Source organism: Scyliorhinus torazame, chromosome 5, assembly GCF_047496885.1.
Source record: "Scyliorhinus torazame isolate Kashiwa2021f chromosome 5, sScyTor2.1, whole genome shotgun sequence".
Taxonomy (NCBI): domain Eukaryota; kingdom Metazoa; phylum Chordata; class Chondrichthyes; order Carcharhiniformes; family Scyliorhinidae; genus Scyliorhinus; species Scyliorhinus torazame.
In genome coordinates this window covers 108,002,253-108,020,896 of record NC_092711.1, presented here as the reverse complement: position 1 = coordinate 108,020,896, position 18,644 = coordinate 108,002,253, and the positions used below count along the sequence as shown (strand labels likewise).

General features: G+C 46.8%; 1 protein-coding gene across 6 annotated transcripts in view; it reads left to right on the top strand.

Annotated features, from left to right (window-relative positions):
- The first annotated feature begins 610 nt into the window (after nucleotides 1–610).
- Nucleotides 611–18,644, top strand: part of LOC140419341 (uncharacterized) — a 74,824-nt gene continuing 56,790 nt past the window's right edge. The window contains exons 1-3 of one of the 6 annotated variants that reach the window (XM_072503204.1): nucleotides 651–812; nucleotides 6,374–6,564; nucleotides 7,716–11,109. In XM_072503204.1, coding sequence (XP_072359305.1) covers nucleotides 8,342–9,580 — 1,239 coding nt within the window. In that variant the 5' untranslated portion in view covers nucleotides 651–812; nucleotides 6,374–6,564; nucleotides 7,716–8,341 and the 3' untranslated portion in view covers nucleotides 9,581–11,109. Of the gene's footprint in view, nucleotides 813–6,292; nucleotides 6,565–7,715; nucleotides 11,110–18,644 lie in introns of those variants that run through there. The other 5 variants (XM_072503206.1, XM_072503207.1, XM_072503205.1 and 2 more) reach the window with 5 other exon arrangements.

The window sequence follows — 18,644 nt, the reverse complement described above, 5'->3', positions numbered from 1 at the left end:
TTCAGAGCCTCGTGAGAATTATTCGTTTCTAAAAATGCTTCACTCCAACTAAAGGATTAGTTCAACACGAAGACAACAGACCTGCAGCGATATAAAGATTGCAGTCTACATTCCATTTCCATCATTACAGCTTCAACTTGATCTGTACCTAATTTCTGTTTATGTGTCAGTGAGTGTGAAAGAGATGAGGAGCTGAGATGTTCAAACATCCAGGGAAATAGTGTGATAATAAATAAACTTTATTCCTTTAAAAATCACCAGTCAGCCTGCTGCTGAAATGTATTTTAAATAAAGGAATATCACTCTGAGGGGAAGAAAATATCACATAAACATCCTGATAATGAACTGGAAAGGACCACTAAGTGTAATCAAACACTGTATAACCCCCTTCAGGTAGCTGGATAGAGGCTGAACCCTCTCACACTGAATGTCTACGTGATCCACAGACACCTCCAGGCGAAAAAACATCAGCTTCAGCCTGGGAGTGGGTGAAACATTAAAAAAACCTGTTGCCCGTTTAACTGATCGCCGGGCACTAGGACCCGGCTGGGAACAGAAACCTCCAGGCCCCGCCCACTCGCTGTTGCATCACCAAGACGCCAGCGCATGCGCCCTGCTTCCCCAAGATGGCGGCTGTGAACCAGGGCCTGGTTCTGGGAGAGAGCTGACCGGCGGTGATGTGACCTGAGGATCACCACACCTCAGGCAAGGGGCCAGGTTGGGAAGGCGGTGCCTTCGGGAATAACTGGGAAGGTGATGTTTGGTCAGTTGCTGCAGTCTGTGTAGTGAAGGTGCTGTCACAGTGGTGTGAGGTGAGGAAGTACAGGATTATCACCCAGCAATGATCAATTAAGGGGAATGTAAATCCAGCTCAGGCTGCTTTCAGATTGGAAAGGGAGCGAAGGTGTGTCCGCAGAGCTGGTGAATGTTGGGGCTTTGGCACTTTCTCTATAAATTAATTCCCTCCCTCCCTCTACCTTTAAAGTCGTAGAATTTTACAGCACGGAAAGGGCCCCTTCGGCCCATTCACAATAATCTTTATTATTGTCACAAGAAGGCTTACATTAACACTGCAATGAAGTTACTATTAAAATCCCTGAATTGCCACACTCCGACGCCAGTTCGGATGCACTGAGGAATAATTCAGAATGTCCAATTCACCGAAGAAGCTGGTCTTTCGGTACTTGTGGGAGGAAACCCACGCAGACACGGGCAGAATGTGCAGACTCCGCACAGACAGTGACCCAAGCCAGGAATCGAACCCAGGTCACTGGCGCTGTGAAGCAGCAGTGCTAACCACTATACTACTGTGCCGCCCATAAGATTATTAGATTACTAGGTCTGCATGAATTGTGTCCCAGGATGCTGTGGGAGGCCAGGGAGGAGATTTCAGGGGCTCTGACCCAAACTTTTAATTTCTGGCCACGAGGGGAGTTGCCAGGTGACTTGAGAACAGCTAATGTGGTCCTATTATTTCAGAAAGGTTGTTGAGATAAGCCAGGGAACTGCAGTCCAGTGAGTCTTACATCAGTGGTAGGGAAACTATTGGAGAAAGTTCTGATGGACTCTATTTCCACTTGGAGAGGTTTGATCAGGAATAGTCAGCATGACTTTGTCAGAGGGAGGTCATGCCGAACAAATTTGATTGCATTTTTTGAGCATGTGACCAGGTGTGGAGATGGGGGTTGATGTAGTTTACATGGATTTCAATAAAGCTTTGGACAAGATCCCACATGGAAGACTTGCGGATAACTCAAAGATTGGCCAGATGGTTAACAGTGAGGTTGAGTGTCTTGGGTTACAGAAAGATATAGACGGAATGGGCAGAAAAGTGGCAAATGGAACTGGAACCCTAAAAAGTGAGGTGACACACTTTGGAAGGGGTAATGTGACAAGGAAGTATTCAATGAACAGCATGACACTGGGAAGTTCTGAGCAACAAAGGGACCTTGGCGTGTTTGTCCAGAGATCTCTGAACGTGGAAGGGCAGGTTAATAGGGTGGTGAAAAAGACATATGGGACATTACTGTGAGCATTTCTGGTTGCTACATTATAAGAACTAGAACTACAAGCAGGAGTAGGCCATCTGGCCCCTCGAGCCTGCTCCACCATTCAATGAGATCATGGCTGATCTTTTGTGGACTCCGCTCCACTTTCCAGCCCGAACACCATAACCCTTAATCCCTTTATTCTTCAAAAAACTATCTTTATCTTAAAACCATTTAATGAAGGAGCATCTACTGCTTCACTGGGTAAGGAATTCCATAGATTCACAACCCTTTGGGTGAAGACGTTCCTCCTAAACTCAGTCCTAAATCTACTTCCCCTTATTTTGAGGCTATGCCCCCTAGTTCTGCTTTCACCCACCAGTGGAAACAACCTGCCTGCATCTATCCTATCTATTCCCTTCATAATTTTATATGTTTCTATAAGAGCCCCCCTCATCCATTCCAACGAGTACAGTCCCAGTCTACGCAACCTCTCCTCATAATCCAACCCCTTCAGCTCTGGGATTAACCTCTTGAATCTCCTCTGCACACCCTCCAGTGCCAGTACGTCCTTTCTCAAGTAAGGAGACCACAACTGAACACAATACTCCAGCTGTGGCCTCACTCACACCTTGTACAATTGCAGCAGAACCTCCCTAGTCTTAAACTCCATCCGTCTAGCAATGAAGGACAAAATTCCATTTGCCTTCTTAATCACCTGTAAACCAACTTTTTGCGACTCATGCACTAGCACACCCAGGGCTCTTTGCACAGCAGCATGTTTTAATATTTTATCATTTAAATAATAATCCCTTTTGCTGTTATTCCTACCAAAATGGATAACCTCACATTTGTCAACATTGTATTCCATCTGCCAGACCCTAGCCCATTCACTTAGCCTATCCAAATTCCTATACAGACTTCCAGTATCCTCTGCACTTTTTGTTTTACCACTTATCTTAGTGTCGTCTGCAAACATGGACACATTGCCCTTAGTCCCCAACTCCAAATCATCTATGTAAATTGTGAACAGTTGTGGGCCCAACACTGATCCCTGAGGGACACCACTAGCTACCGATTGCCAACCAGAGAAACACCCATTAATCCCCACTCTTTGCTTTCTATTAATTAACCAATCCTCTATCCATGCTACTACTTTCCCTTTAATGCCATGCATCTTTATCTTATGCAGCAAACCTTTGTGTGGCACCTTGTCAAAGGCTTTCTGGAAATCCAGATATACCACATCCATTGGCTCCCCGTTATCTACGGCACTGGTAATGTCCTGAACAAATTCCACTAAATTAGTTCGGCACGACCTGCCCTTTATGAACCCATGCTGCGTCTGCCCAATGGGACAATTATAGGAAGGATATGATTGGAGACAGTGCAGAGGAGATTCACCAGGATGTTGCACGGGATGGAACATTTATGAAGAGAGGTTGGATAGAACAAACAAAGAACAAAGAAAGTTACAGCACAGGAACAGGCCCTTCGGCCTTCTCAAACCTGCACTGATCATGCTGCCCGTCTAATCTAAAACCTTCTACTCTTCTGGGGTCCCCCATTCTATTCATCTATTTGTCAAGGCGTCCTTAAATGCCACTATTATACCTGCTTCCACCACCACCTCTGGCAGTGAGTTCAAGGCACGCCCTACCCTCTGTGTTAAAGAATTTCCCTCGTACATCTCCTCTAAACTTTGCCCCTCTCATCTTAAACCTGTGTCCCCTAGTAATTGACTCTTCCACCCTGGAAAAATGTTTCTGACCATCCTCTCTGTCCATGCCCCTCATAATTTTGTCGACTTCTGTCAGGTCACCCCTCAACCTCCGTCGTTCCAGTGAGATCAAACCAAGTTTCTCCAACCTCTCTTCACAGCTAATGCCCTCCATACAAGGCAACATCCTGGTAAATCTTTTCTGTACTCTCTCCAAAGCCTCCACATCCTTCTGGTAGTGTGGCGACCAGAATTGAACACTATGTTCCAAGTGTGGCCGAACTAAGGTTCTGTAAAGCTGCAACATGACTTTTCAATTTTTAAACTCAATGCCCCGGCTGATGAAGGCAAGCATGCCGTATGCCTTCTTGACTACCTTCTCCACTTGTGATGCCATACTCTTAATGGTTCTGCCATTTGCTGTATATTTCCCCACTGTATTAGACCTTCCAGAATGCGTTACCTCACATTTGGCTGGATTAAACTCCATCTGCCATCTCTCTGCCCAAGTCTCCGACCGATTTCTATCTTGCAGCATCCTCTGACGGTCCACATCACTATCCGCAATTCCACTAACCTTTGTGTTGTCTGCAAACTTACCAATCAAACCAGTTACATTTTCCTCCAAATCACTTACATATACTACAAACAGCACAAGTCACAGCAGTGATCCCCACGAAACACCACTAGTCACAGCCTTCCATTGCTACCCTCAGTCTTCTATGACCGAGCCAATTCTGTATCTATCTTACCAGTTCAGCTCTGATCCTGTGTGACTTCACCTTCTGTACCAGTCTGCCAAGGGGCTTACGACCTTCATCAATCATCTCCGTCACTTCCTCAAAAAACACTATCAAGTTAGTGAGACACTATCTCCTCTTCACAAAACCATGCTGCCTATCACTAATACGTCCACTTGCTTCGAAATGGCAGCAAATCCTGTCTCGAAGAATCCTCTCCAACAATTTCCCTACCACTGACGTAAAGTTCACCGGCTTGTAATTTTCTGGATTATCCTGCATTTTCCTTTAAATTTTCTGGGTTATCCTTAGGTTTGGGTTGTTTTCATTGGAGCCGAGAAGGGGGCCGGTGCATGTGTGTGTGTGTGTGGGGGGGGGGGGGGGGGGGGGGGGTGGTGTGACCTGATCGAGGTGTACAAGATTATTAGGGGCTTGGACAGGGTGGATAGGGAGCAGCTGTTCCCCTCAGTTGAAGGTCAGGCACGAGGGGCCACAAGGTCAAGATGAGGGGAGAAGGTTTAGGGGGGTTTTGAGGAAAAACCTTGTTACCCAGAGGGTGGTGACAGTTTGGAACCCACTGCCTGGGAGGGTGGGAGAAGCGGGTTGCCTCACATCCTTTAAACACTTGGCACGTCATAACATTCAAGGCAATGGGCCAAGAGCCAACAAATGGAATCAGGTAGGTCAGGTGCTTTTCACGTGTCGGTGGCCATTCAGACTCAATGGGCCGAAGGGCCTCTTCACTGTTGCTGTTGATACAAAGTTCGGTGGCATCGCAGACAGACTAGATGATAGCATAAAATTGCAAGAAGATATTGACAGACTCGGTGAATAGGCAAATTTGTGGCAAATGGAATTCAAAGTAAACAAGTGTGAGGTTATACATTTTGGACCAAAAAAGAATAGAAAAGAGTACTTTCTAAATGGAAAGAGGTTCGGTCCAGTGGATGTCCAAGCTGCAAACCATTTCTCCCAATCCTGGCCCTTCATGGATTTAATGAAGGCCAAGGCAATCATTGGATTATTGAAAGACTTGACAGAGTTGTTGGATACCATTTTTCGGGTTGCAGGATAAAGCATAACGTAATTCACTCCCCACAGCCTTGAGCTGCATTTAAACTTCAAAAAAGTCTCGAAGCTTTGTTTGTGTTGCTGCTGAAAAGTCCTGAATCCTCACTCCCTCCTGGGGCCAGGTGCCACCTCTCCGTACCCGTCTCCAGGACCTTCTTTCAAGTTGTGGAAATGAAAATGAAATGAAAATCGCTTATTGTCACAAGTAGGCTTCAATGAAGTTACTGTGAAAAGCCCCTAGTCGCCACATTCCGGCGCCTGTTCGGGGAGGCTGTTACGGGAAGCGAATGTTTACAGGCCTGGGATGAAAACTATCCCTCAGCCTCAGAGACAGGATACGATGAACCCTTTCTAATTTGAAATGCCCAGGCTTCAAATCCAGTTGCGAAAACGTGGCAGTCGGTCCTTAAAGAACCTCACAGGAGCCTTACCCTCCACACTAAATGGACAGAAAATAACAGAATTTATGGGCAGCATGGTAGCACAGTGGTTAGAACAGCTGCTTCACAGCACCAGGGTCCCAGGTTCGATTCCCGGCTTGGGTCAGTATCTGTGCGGAGTCTGCACATTCTCCCCGTGTCTGTGTGGGTTTCCTCTGGGCTCTCCAGTTTCCTCCCACAGTCCAAAGATGTGCAGGTTCGGTGGATTGGCTACGATAAATTGCCCTTAGTGTCCAAATAAAAGGTTAGGTGGGGTTACTGGGTTCCGGGGATGGGGGGGGAGGTATGGGCTTGGCTGGGGTGCTGTTTCCAAGGTGCAGACTCGATGGGCCGAGTGGACTCCTTCTGCCCTGTAAATTCTATGATGAGCATCTGACAGACCAATGACTCGGATGTTCTTTCTCTGACCCTCAGTTCTCCAAATCCTCCAGGACCTCCGCCACGCCACTCGGCTGGTTTTCAAAGGATTGAATTCTTGCCTCCGTTGAGGAGGCATCTTGCTGAACGTTCAGGATTCTCTCCTCCGGATCATCGAGCCTCTTCATGGAGCTTTGCAGGTGGTGCTCACAAGCTCACAGATATTGAGTCAGCACACTCCGCCTCTGGTCAGTAACACGGATAATGTCGGCAGCCATAATTTTCGCCGCCTCCCAGAGCCCCGGAGAGCGCGGGGTCGAGAGACCTCCTGAGGGTCAGGCCGCCATGTTGAAAAGGCGGCTCCATTCCCGCTGAATCCACCTGCGCTGTTTTATCGACGCATTTCTTGATTCCTTTTGGCAGAATCCTACCAAACTAAACCCTGACATCTTCCAGGGGCACGATCACAATATTAATTCAAGGATTAGGTAGATGGGAGCCGGGCAATCAGTTAAGTGACAGATTATAGGTGAGTGGTGCCAGAACCTGCGGAAAAATAGCTACTCCAGCTCCCATATCACAAACCCGACATCCCCCCCTCACACAGACTTCTAATTGATGAGGGTGTCGAGGGTTATGGGGAACTGGCAGGTAAATGGAGAGAAAGCTGAAATGAGGAGGGATCTCTTTACTCAAGGATGTGGTGAAGCTTTGGAAATCTGTACCCCAGAGGATTTACAGTGCAGAACGACACCATTAGGCCCATTGACTCTGCATCACCCTTGGAAAGAGCACCCTACTTAAGCCCACACCTCCACCTAGCCCTGTAACCCAATAACCCCATCTAACCTTTTTGGACACTAAGAGCAATTTAGCATGGCCAATCCACCTAACCTGCACATCTTTGGACCATGGGAGGAAACCGGAGCACCCGGAGGAAACCCATGCAGACACACCGAGAACGTGTAGACAGTGACCCAAGCCGGGAATCGAACCTGGGACCCTGGAGCTGTGAAGCAACAGTGCTAACCACTGTGCTGACCATTGTGATAGGGGGATAGTGCAGGAAAACAGTGCTGAGGTTGGTCAGCCAATGATCCCATTGAATGGTTCAGGTTCGATGGGCCGAATGGCCGCCTGCAGTTCATATTTGTTGTGATCTGGACAGGAAGCTGTGAGCTTAGATCTGTCAGTCAACATGAATCAGCACCTTCAGGAGAATTGGGAGGGTGAATATTAGATACAGCAGAGTGAGAATGGAGGGAGATTGTGTGGATTGGGAGATTTACAGCTTTCGCGGAATAAGAGAGAGGAAAAATGTTCCATAGAAACGAGAATTGTCTGTTCTAAGTTTCGATCCTGTACTAACAATGATGAATTTTGTAAATTGTTTTTACAGGATATTAGATGAGGAGGAATTACAGACAGAAAGCTCAAACATTACGTCTCGATCTGACAGTCACTCGATTCCTTGGAACCTGAACATCATCGGCCTTTGAATCTAGAAGGAGAAATGTTTACCCGAACTGTCAGCTAAAGATTTCAAACATCAGTGTGACTGGAAAAGCACCGAGACCCACACAACACACACCCGAGTGAGGGAGTTCATAGACTCCCAGAATTTACAGTGCAGCAGGAGGCCGTTTGGCCCATCGAGTCTGCACCGGCCCTTGGAAAGATCACCCTGCCTAAGCCCACACCTCCATCCTATCACCGTAACCGAATAACCCCACCCAAACTTTTTCGATACTCAGGGCAATTTAGCATGGTCAATCCACCTTACCTGCACATCTTTGGACTGTGGGAGGAAACCGGAGCACCCGGAGGAAACCCACACAGACACGGGAGAACGTGCAGATTCCGCACAGACAGTTCCAGCGAACTTACTGTGGAAAGAGCTTTAACCAGTTCCACAGCCTGAATAAACATAACATTCACAGCAGGGAGAGACCATACCCGTGTTGTGTCTGTGGAAGAGGCTTCAATAGATCATCCAACCTGGAGAGACACGAGGAGACCCATAACATGGAGAAACCGTGGAAATATGGGGACTGTGGGAAGGGAAACAGAGCCCCATCTAAGCTGGAGACTCTTCGACGCAGTCACACTGGGGTGAGGCCATTCACCTGCTCTCAGTGTGAGAAGGCATTCAGTCAGTTATCTAACCTTCAGGCACACCAGCGAGTTCACACTGGGGAGAGGCCATTTACCTGCTCTCAGTGTGGGAAAGGATTCTGTGATTCGTCCCGCCTATTGAGACACCAGCGAGTTCACACTGGGGAGAAGCCATTCACCTGCTCTCAGTGTGGGAAGGGATTCACTCAGTTACCCAACCTGCAGAGACACCAGCGAGTTCACACTGGGGAGAGGCCATTCACCTGCACTCTGTGTGGGAAGGGATTCACTCAGCCATCCAATCTGCAGACACACCAGCGAATTCACACTGGGGAGAGGCCATTCACCTGCACTCAGTGTGGGAAGGGATTCACTCAGTTATCCACCCTGAAGACACACCAGCAAATTCATACTGGGAAGACACTGTTCACCTGCTCTCAGTGTGGGAAGGGACTCACTCGGTTATCTTACCTGCGGAGACACCAGCGAGTTCACACTGGGGAGAGGCCGTTCACCTGCTCTCAGTGTGGGAAGGCATTCAGTCAGTTATCTCACCTGCGGTCACACCAGCGAGTTCACACTGGGGAGAGGCTGTTCACCTGCTCTCAGTGTGGGAAGGGATTCGCTCAGTTATCTCACCTGCAGAGACACCAGCGAGTTCACACTGGGGAGAGGCCATTCACCTGCTCTCAGTGTGGGAAGGGATTCAATCAGGTATCCACCCTGCAGTCACACCAGCGAGTTCACACTGGGGAGAGGCCATTCACCTGCTCTCAGTGTGGGAAGGGATTCACTCAGTTATCCACCCTACAGTCACACCAGCGAGTTCACACTGGGGAGAGGCCATTCACCTGCGCTCTCTGTGGGAAAGGATTTGCTGAAGTATCCACCCTGCGGAGACACAAGCGAGTTCACACTGGGGAGAGGCCATTCACCTGCTCTCTGTGTGGGAAGGGATTCACTCAGTTACCCAACCTGCAGAGACACCAGCGAGTTCACACTGGGCAGAGGCCATTCACCTGCTCTCAGTGTGGGAAGGGATTCACTCAGTTATCCCACCTGCGGAGACACCAGCGGGTTCACACTGCGGAGAGGCCGTCCACCTCTCAATGTGAGACAGGATTGCTTGCTTCAGTGCACCTGCTTTGACACCAACAGTTTCACAATTGATTACAGGGGTTGGATTCTGCTGTTATTGTTTCTGCTCTACATCCAGGACTGCATTTTGTTCATTCTGACAGGTGGTCAGTGGGGATGGTCGGAGGGTTTCTTTCTGCTGGACTGGCCAGTCTCACCACTTTGCCTCCAGTGGGCTGATGCTCTTTCAGCCTTGTTGCTAATACCTGGCTTCAAATTGCACAAGGATCACAGTGTGAAAGGGTGTTTGGAAGTTTGAAGATATTTAGTTCCTATTTCTGTTTGGAACCCTCCAAAGCATGCCACACTACCATGGAGATGAGCCCTGGTGGTTACATGATTCTTTTGTTTAATTTATCTGGGTGTTCCTCACAGAAGAAAACTATCATGGTATGAGGGGCAAGTTGTCTGAGGTGGACTGGGAATCTGATCGGTACAGGGAATACCTAATGTTTAAGGAATTATTATATATTTATCAGGGGGTCGGTTAGCTCAGTTGGCTGGATGACTGGTTTGTGATGCAGAGTAAGGCCAACAGTGAGGATTCAACTCCCGTCCTGGCTGAGTTTATTCATGAAGGCCCCGCCTTCTCAACCAAGCCCCTCGGCTGAGGTGTGCTGACCCTCAGGTTAAATCACCTCCAGTCAACTCTCTCTGTCAAAGGTGAGAGCAGCCTATGGTCCTCTGGGATTTTTGCAACTTTTATTTTGCATATATACAACAAATATAGATTCCTTTAAGGAACAAAAATCCAACAGGAAAAGTGATGTAACCGTGGTGAACAAGAAAAGTTAAAGATTCCACGAGATCCATTCAAATTCAGCAAATGAGGATCAAGAAACTGATGAGAGCAAACCGGCGAGAAACATAAAAACCGACTGGAAACCTCTCCAGGAATGTGAAAAGGGTCCATTCCAGGCAGAGACAGGAGAGTTTAGAATGGGGAATGAGGAAATGGCAGAGAAACTGAACAATGTGTGTCTGTCTTCACAGAGGAAGATACAGAAATTGTCCCCAAAACACCAGAGAACCAAGGGACTGGCAGAGATTAGTATTGGTGTAAAAGTAGTACTGGAAAAATTAATGACACTGAAAGTGAATAAATCCCCAAAAGCTGATGATCAACATCCCAGAGCGTTGAACGAGGAGGCTGTAGAGATCTCGATTCCTCATTCTAAATTCTCCTGACTCTATCTGGAATGGACAAAACTTTGTCTGAGCCAAATGTTTCCTTTTTACGTAGCCAGAAAAACCTTTACAGTCTATTTTTATGTATTTTGTCAGTTCACATTCTATTCTCCCTTTTCTTTTTCCTCGGTGCCTTGGTCGAAGAACGGAAGTAAATCCTCGAAAATGAATCCTCACTTGGACAAATTCTGAGACAATTAAGTTTCGACTTCCAGGACAGAGTAACTATAATCGTGGAGTGTGATTTTAGATTGTGTAACAGGACAAAGTTCTAGTTTATAGTTTACTGTGTAGGTTTCCAAGTTAAAGTAGCTTCTAGTTTGTTTGTTGTATTAAAAGTCATAAAACTTGAAGTGCTGTCGTGTGATCCTTTAATTTGTTGACTGGGAATTTGATTTTTTTCTAAGAGGTTGCTGACCTTTACGAAGATCCTAATCCACAAGTTTTGTCTTCCTATTTGAGCCTCGGGCACCTTTCTGTCTCTATTGCTCGTGTCAATGAGAGCCAGGTGATGGAGCTGAGGGCTGACTTTCGCTGAATTTAGCTGAGAATAACGGGGCCTGTTCCCCAATAGGGGAACTGCCATGGGCGTCGCTACTAGAGCCAGAAAGTTGCTGGAGGCCTGACTGAAATGAAATGAAATGGAAATCGCTTATTGTCACAAGTAGGCTTCAAATGAAGTTACTGTGAAAATCCCCTTGTCGTCACATTCCGGCGCCTGTTCGGGAGGCTTTTTCGGGAATTGAACTGTGATGCTGGCCTGCCTTGGTCTGCTTTAAAAGCCAGCGATTTATCCCTGTGCTAAACTGGGAACTGGACCTCCAACAATTCAGGTTTTGGGCGGGGGGGGGGGGGGTGGGGAGGTGACAGGAGTGACGATGATGTGACCCCCAAGGTTCAGTGCCCACGTGTCCCAAGCTGGAAGTCACAGGAACAGGGTACAGAGGAGCTGAAGGGAATCCATGTGTGACCAGAACATTGTGAACATCCTGTTACTCTGGTTGTCATTGATCCTCAAGTAATTTTCTGTTAGTTTTTTTAACCATGTTCTGTTTCATCAATAAACCTTTAACAGGAAAATATTTGAATTTGTTGGACTTTTCCTGATTAAATTTGTTCACTTTCGGTGAAGTGGGTGAGAGGTCTTGGCAGGCTCTTTAACAGAAAGTGAGTCCCTATGAGGCAATTGGCAAAGGAGCCAGAGGGGTAGAGCAGATTTGATTTTTCTTTTGATACAGTGTTTGAAAATGCAGTTCAGGGAATCAATCGTGATTGACAAATTTATCAAGGTTCTCTGAGGAAGTAACAAGGGATGTCAATAAAGGGGAACCTGTAGATGTGCTTTATCTGGATTTCCAGAAGGTATTTCCCAAGGTGCCACATCAAAGGTTATTACGCAAAATAAGAGCTCAGGGAGTGGGGGCAACACATCAGCATAGATAGAGGATTGATTAGCGAACAGGAAGCAGCCAGTCGGTATAAATGGGTCATTTCTGGGTGGGTAAGATGTGACAAGTGGAATGTCACCAGGATCAGTGCTGGGCTCTCACCCATTTACAATCTGTATGAATGTGGTGGATGACGGGATTGAATGGCGGCTAAATTTTCTGATGCCTCAAAGACAGGTAGGAAAGTAATTTGTGAAGTGGATTGAAGGAGTCTGCAAGTCAACACCATAATCCCAGCCAAGCTCATATCAAAGCTCCAAAACCTAGGACTTGGCTCCCCACTCTGCAACTGGATCCTCGATTTTCTGACCAACAGACCACAGTCCGTAAGAATGAACAACAACACCTCTGCGCAGCACGGTAGCATTGTGGATAGCACAATTGCTTCACAGCTCCAGGGTCCCAGGTTCGATTCCGGCTTGGGTCACTGTCTGTGCGGAGTCTGCACATCCTCCCCGTGTGTGCGTGGGTTTCCTCTGGGTGATCTGGTTTCCTCCCACAGTCCAAAGATGTGCAGGTTAGGTGGATTGGCCATGATAAATTGCCCTTAGTGTTGGGTGGGGTTGCTGGGTTATGGGGATAGGGTAGAGGTGTTGACATTGGGTAGGGTGCTCGTTCCAAGAGTCGGTGCGGACTCGATGGGCCGAATGGCCTCCTTCTGTACTGTAAATTCTATGATTAACAATAGTCCTCAACACCGGCGCCCCGCAAGGCTGCGGACTTAGCCACCTACTCTACTCCCTGTACACACACAACTGCGTTGCAAAACCTGGTTCCAACTCCATCTACAGGTTTGCTGATGATACGACCATAGTGGGCCGGATCTCGAATAACGATGAGTCCGAATACAGGAGGGAGATAGAGAACATAGTGGAGTGGTGTAGCGACAACAATCTCTCCCTCAATGCCAGCAAAACTAAAGAACTGGTAATTGACTTCAGGAAGCAAAGTACTGTGCACACCCCTGTCAGCATCAATGGGGCCGAGGTGGAGATGGTTAGCAGTTTCAAATTCCTAGGGGTGCACATCTCCAAAAATCTGTCCTGGTCCACCCACGTCGACGCTACCACCAAGAAAGCACAACAGCGCCTATACTTCCTCAGGAAACTAAGGAAATTCGGCATGTCCACATTGACTCTTACCAACTTTTACAGGTGCACCATAGAAAGCATCCTATCAGGCTGCATCACAGCCTGGTATGGCAACTGCTCTGAAGCAAGAAACTTCAGAGAGTCGTGAACACCGCCCAGTCCATCACACAAAACTGCCTCCCATCCATTGACTCCATCTACACCTCTCATGGCCTGGGGAAAGCGGGCAGTATAATCAAAGATCACTCCCACCCAGCTTACTCACTCTTCCAACTTCTTCCATCGGGCAGGAGATACAGAAGTCTGAGAACACGCACGAACAGACTCAAAAACAGCTTCTTCCCCACTGTCACCAGACTCCTAAATGACCCTCTTATGGACTGATTTCATTAACACTACACCCTGTATGCTTCATCCGATGCCAGTGCTTTTGTAGTTACATTGTATATGTTGTGTTGCCCTATTATGTATTTTCTTTTATTCCCTTTTCTTCCCATGTACTTAATGATCTGTTGAGCTGCTCGCAGAAAAATACTTTTCACTGTACCGAGGTACAGTGACAATAAACAAATCCAATCCTATCCAAAGGACTACAAATAGGTTAAGTGACTGGGCAAAAAACTGACAGATGGAGCACAACTTGGGAAAAGGTGAATTGTCCACTTTGTCAGGAAGTATTAATAAAACAACATTATTTAAATGGAGAGAGATTGCAGAACTCTGAGGTACAGAGGGATTGGGGTACCCAATCCCAAGTTAGTCTGCAGGTACAGCAAGTGATTGGGAAGGTCCATGGAATATTATTGTTTATTGCAAAGGAAATCTAATATAAATGTAGGGATGTTTTGCTGCAGTTGTACAGTCATAGAGGTTTACAGCATGAAAACAGGCCCTCCGGCCCAACTTGTCCATGCCACCCAGTTTTTACCACTAAGCTCGTCCCAATTGCCTACATTTGGCCCATACCCCACTATACCAGCATTCCCACATAACTGTCTAAATGCTTGTACCCACCTCTACTACTGCCTCTGGCAGCTCGTTCCAGATACTCGCCACCCTCTGTGTGAAAAGAATTTCCCCTCTGGTCTCTTTTATATCTCTCTCCTCTCACCTTAAACCTATGCCCTCTAGTTTTTAGACACCCCTACCTTTGGGAAAAGATGTTGACTATCTACCTCATCTATGCCCCTCATTATTTTACAGACCTCTATAAGATCACGCCTAAGCCCCCTATGCTCCAGGGCAATAAGTCCTGGTCGCATCCGAGTAAATCTCTTCTGCACTCTTTCTAGTTTAATAATATCCTTTCTATAATAGCACCAGAACTGTACACAGTACTCCAAGTGTGGTCTTATTAATGTCTTGGACAACTTCAGCAAGACGTTCCAACTCCTGTATTCAATGTTCTGACCAATGAAATCAAGTATGCCAAATACCTTCTTCTTCACCCTGTCCACCTGTGACTCCACTTTCAAGGAGCTATGAACCAGTAATCCTCGATCTCTTTGTTCTATAACTCTCCCCAACTCCCTAACATTCACTGAGTAGGTTCTGCCCTGATTCAATCTACCAAAATGCATCACACTCACAGTTATCTAAACTGGTACTAACAACATAGGCAGGGTGGGGCATGAGGTCCTGCAGCAGGAGTTCAGGCAGCTAGGCAGAAAGTTAAAAGACAGGACCTCTAGGGTTGTAATCTCACGATTACCCCCTGTGCCACGTGCCAGTGAGGCGAGAAATAGGAAGATAGAGCAGCAAAACATGTGGCTAAACAGCTGGTGTAGGAGGGAGGGTTTCCGTTATCTGGACCACTGGGAGCTCTTCTGGGGCAGGTGTGACCTATATAAGAAGGACGGGTTGTATCTAAACCGGAGAGGCATAAATATCCTGACGGCGAGGTTTGCTAGTGTCACACGGGAGGGTTTAAACTAGTATGGCAGGGGGGTGGGCACAGCAGCAAAAGGTCAGAAAGTGAGAGCATTGAGGGAGAACTAGGGAATAGGGACAGTGTGGCTCTGAGGCAGAGCAGACAGGGAGATGTTGCTGAACACAGTGGGTCTGGTGGCCTGAAGTGCATATGTTTTAATGAAGAAGTATTACGGGTAAGGCAGATGAACTTAGAGTTTGGATTAGTACTTGGAACTATGATGTTGTTGCCATTTCAGAGACCTGGTTGAGGGAAGGGCAGGATTGGCAGCTAAACGTTCCAGGATTTAGATGTTTCAGGCGGGATAGAGGGGGATGTAAAAGGGGTGGCGGAGTTGTGCTACTGGTTAGGGAGGATATCACAGCTGTACAAGGGGAGGACACCTCAGAGAGCAGTGAGGCTATATGGGTAGAGATCAGGAATAAGAAGGGTGCAGTCACAATGTTGGGGGTTTACTACAGGCCTCCCAACAGCCAGCGGGAGATAGAGGAGCAGATAGGTAGACAGATTTTGGAAAAGAGTAAAAACAACAGGGTTGTGGTGATGGGAGACTTCAACTTCCCCAATATTCACTGGGACTCACTTAGTGCCAGGGGCTTAGATGGGGCAGAGTTTGTAAGGAGCACCCAGGAGGGCTTCTTAAAACAATATGTAGACAGTCCAACTAGGGAAGGGGTGGTACTGGACCTGGTTTTGGGGAATGAGCCCGGCCAGGTGGTAGAAGTTTCAGTAGGGGAGCATTTCGGGAACAGTGACCACAATTCAGTAAGTTTTAAAGTGCTGGTGGACAAGGGTAAGAGTGGTCCTAGGGTGAATGTGCTAAATTGGGGGAAGGCTAATTATAACAATATTAGGCGGGAACTGAAGAACATAGATTGGGGGCGGATGATTGAGGGCAAATCAACATCTGACATGTGGGAGGCTTTCAAGTGTCAGTTGAAAGGAATTCCAGTTAGGAAGAAGGATAAATACGGCAATTTTCGGGAACCTTGGATAACGAGAGATATTGTAGGCCTCGTCAAAAAGAAAAAGGAGGCATTTGTCAGGGCTAAAGGGCTGGGAACAGACGAAGCCTGTGTGGAATATAAGGAAAGTAGGAAGGAACTTAAGCAAGGAGTCAGGACGGCTAGAAGGGATCACGAAAAGTCATTGGCAAATAGGGTTAAGGAAAATCCCAAGGCTTTTTACACATATATAAAAAGCAAGATGGTAGCCAGTGAAAGGGTTGGCCCACTGAAGGATAGGCAAGGGAATCTATAAGACCATAAGACATAGGGGCGGAAGTAAGGCCATTCGGCCCATCGAGTCCACTCCACCATTCAATCATGGCTGATTTCAACTCCATTTACCCGCTCTCTCTCCATAGCCCTTAATTCCTCGAGAAATCAAGAATTTATCAACTTCTGTCTTAAAGACACTCAACGTCCCAGCCTCCACCGCCCTCTGTGGCAATGAATTCCACAGACCCACCACTCGCTGGCTGAAGAAATTTCTCCTCATCTCTGTTCTAAAGTGACTCCCTTTTATTCTAAGGCTGTGCCCCCGGGTCCTAGTCTCCCCTGCTAATGGAAACAACTTCCCTACATCCACCCTATCTAAGCCATTCATTATCTTGTAAGTTTCTATTAGATCTCCCCTCAACCTCCTAAACTCCAATGAATATAATCCCAGGATCCTCAGATGTTCATCGTATGTTAGGCCTACCATTCCTGGGATCATCCGTGTGAATCTCCGCTGGACCCGCTCCAGTGCCAGTATGTCCTTCCTGAGGTGTGGGGCCCAAAATTGCTCACAGTATTCTAAATGGGGCCTAAGTAATGCTTTATAAAGCTTCAGAAGTACATCCCTGCTTTTATATTCCAAGCCTCTTGAGATGAATGACAACATTGCATTTGCTTTCTTAATTACGGACTCAACTTGCAAGTTTACCTTTAGAGAATCCTGAACTAGGACTCCCAAGTCCCTTTGCACTTCAGCATTATGAATTTTGTCACCGTTTAGAAAATAGTCCATGCCTCTATTCTTTTTTCCAAAGTGCAAGACCTCGCACTTGCCCACGTTGAATTTCATCAGCCATTTCTTGGACCACTCTCCTAAACTGTCTAAATCTTTCTGCAGCCTCCCCACCTCCTCCATACTACCTGCCCCTCCACCTATCTTTGTATCATCGGCAAACTTAGCCAGAATGCCCCCAGTCCCGTCATCTAGATCGTTAATATATAAAGAGAACAGCTGTGGCCCCAACACTGAACCCTGCGGGACACCACTCGTCACCGGTTGCCATTCCGAAAAAGAACCTTTTATACCCCTATCTCTGCCGTCTGCCTGACAGCCAATCGTCAATCCATGTTAGTACCTTGCCTCGAATACCATGGGCCCTTATTTTACTCAGCAGTCTTCCATGAGGCACCTTATCAAAGGCCTTTTGGAAGTCAAGATAGATAACATCCATTGGCTCTCCTTGGTCTAACCTATTTGTTATCTCTTCAAAGAACTCTAACCGGTTTGTCAGGCACGACCTCCCCTTACTAAATCCATGCTGACTTGTCCTAATCTGACCCTGCACTTCCAAGAATTTAGAAATCTCATCCTTAACAATGGATTCTAGAATCTTGCCAACAACCGAGGTTAGGCTAATTGGCCTATAATTTTCCATCTTTTTCCTTGTTCTTGAACAGCGGGGTTACAACAGCGATTTTCCAATCCTCTCGTACTTTCCCTGAATCCAGTGACTTTTGAAAGATCATCACCAACGCCTCCACTATTTCTTCAGCTAGCTCCTTTAGAGCTCTAGGATGTAGTCCATCTGGGCCCGGAGATTTATCAATTTTTAGACCTCTTAGTTTCTCTAGCACTTTCTCCTTTGTGATGGCTACCATATTCAACTCTGCCCCCTGACTCTCCGGAATTGTTGGGATATTACTCATGTCTTCTACTGTGAAGACTGACGCAAAAATACTTATTTAGATGCTCAGCTATTTCCTTGTCTCCCATCACAAACTTATCTGCATCATTTTGGAGCGGCCCAATGTCAACATTTGCCTCCCGTTTGTTTTTAATGTATTTAAAGAAACGTTTACTATCATTCCTAATGTTACTGACTAGCCTACCTTCATATTTGATCCTCTCTTTCCTTATTTCTCTTTTTGTTATCCTCTGTTTGTTTTTGTAGCCTTCCCAACCTTCTGACTTCCCACTACTCTTTGCCACATTATAGGCTTTCTCTTTTGCTTTGATGCATTCCCTAACTTCCTTTGTCAGCCATGGCTGCCTAATCCCCCCTCTGATAACCTTTCTTTTCTTTGGGATGAACCTCCGTACTGTGTCCTCAATTACTACCAGAAACTCCTGCCATTGCTGTTCTACTGTCTTTCCCACTAGGCTCTGCTCCCAGTCGATTTTCGTCAGTTCCTCCCTCA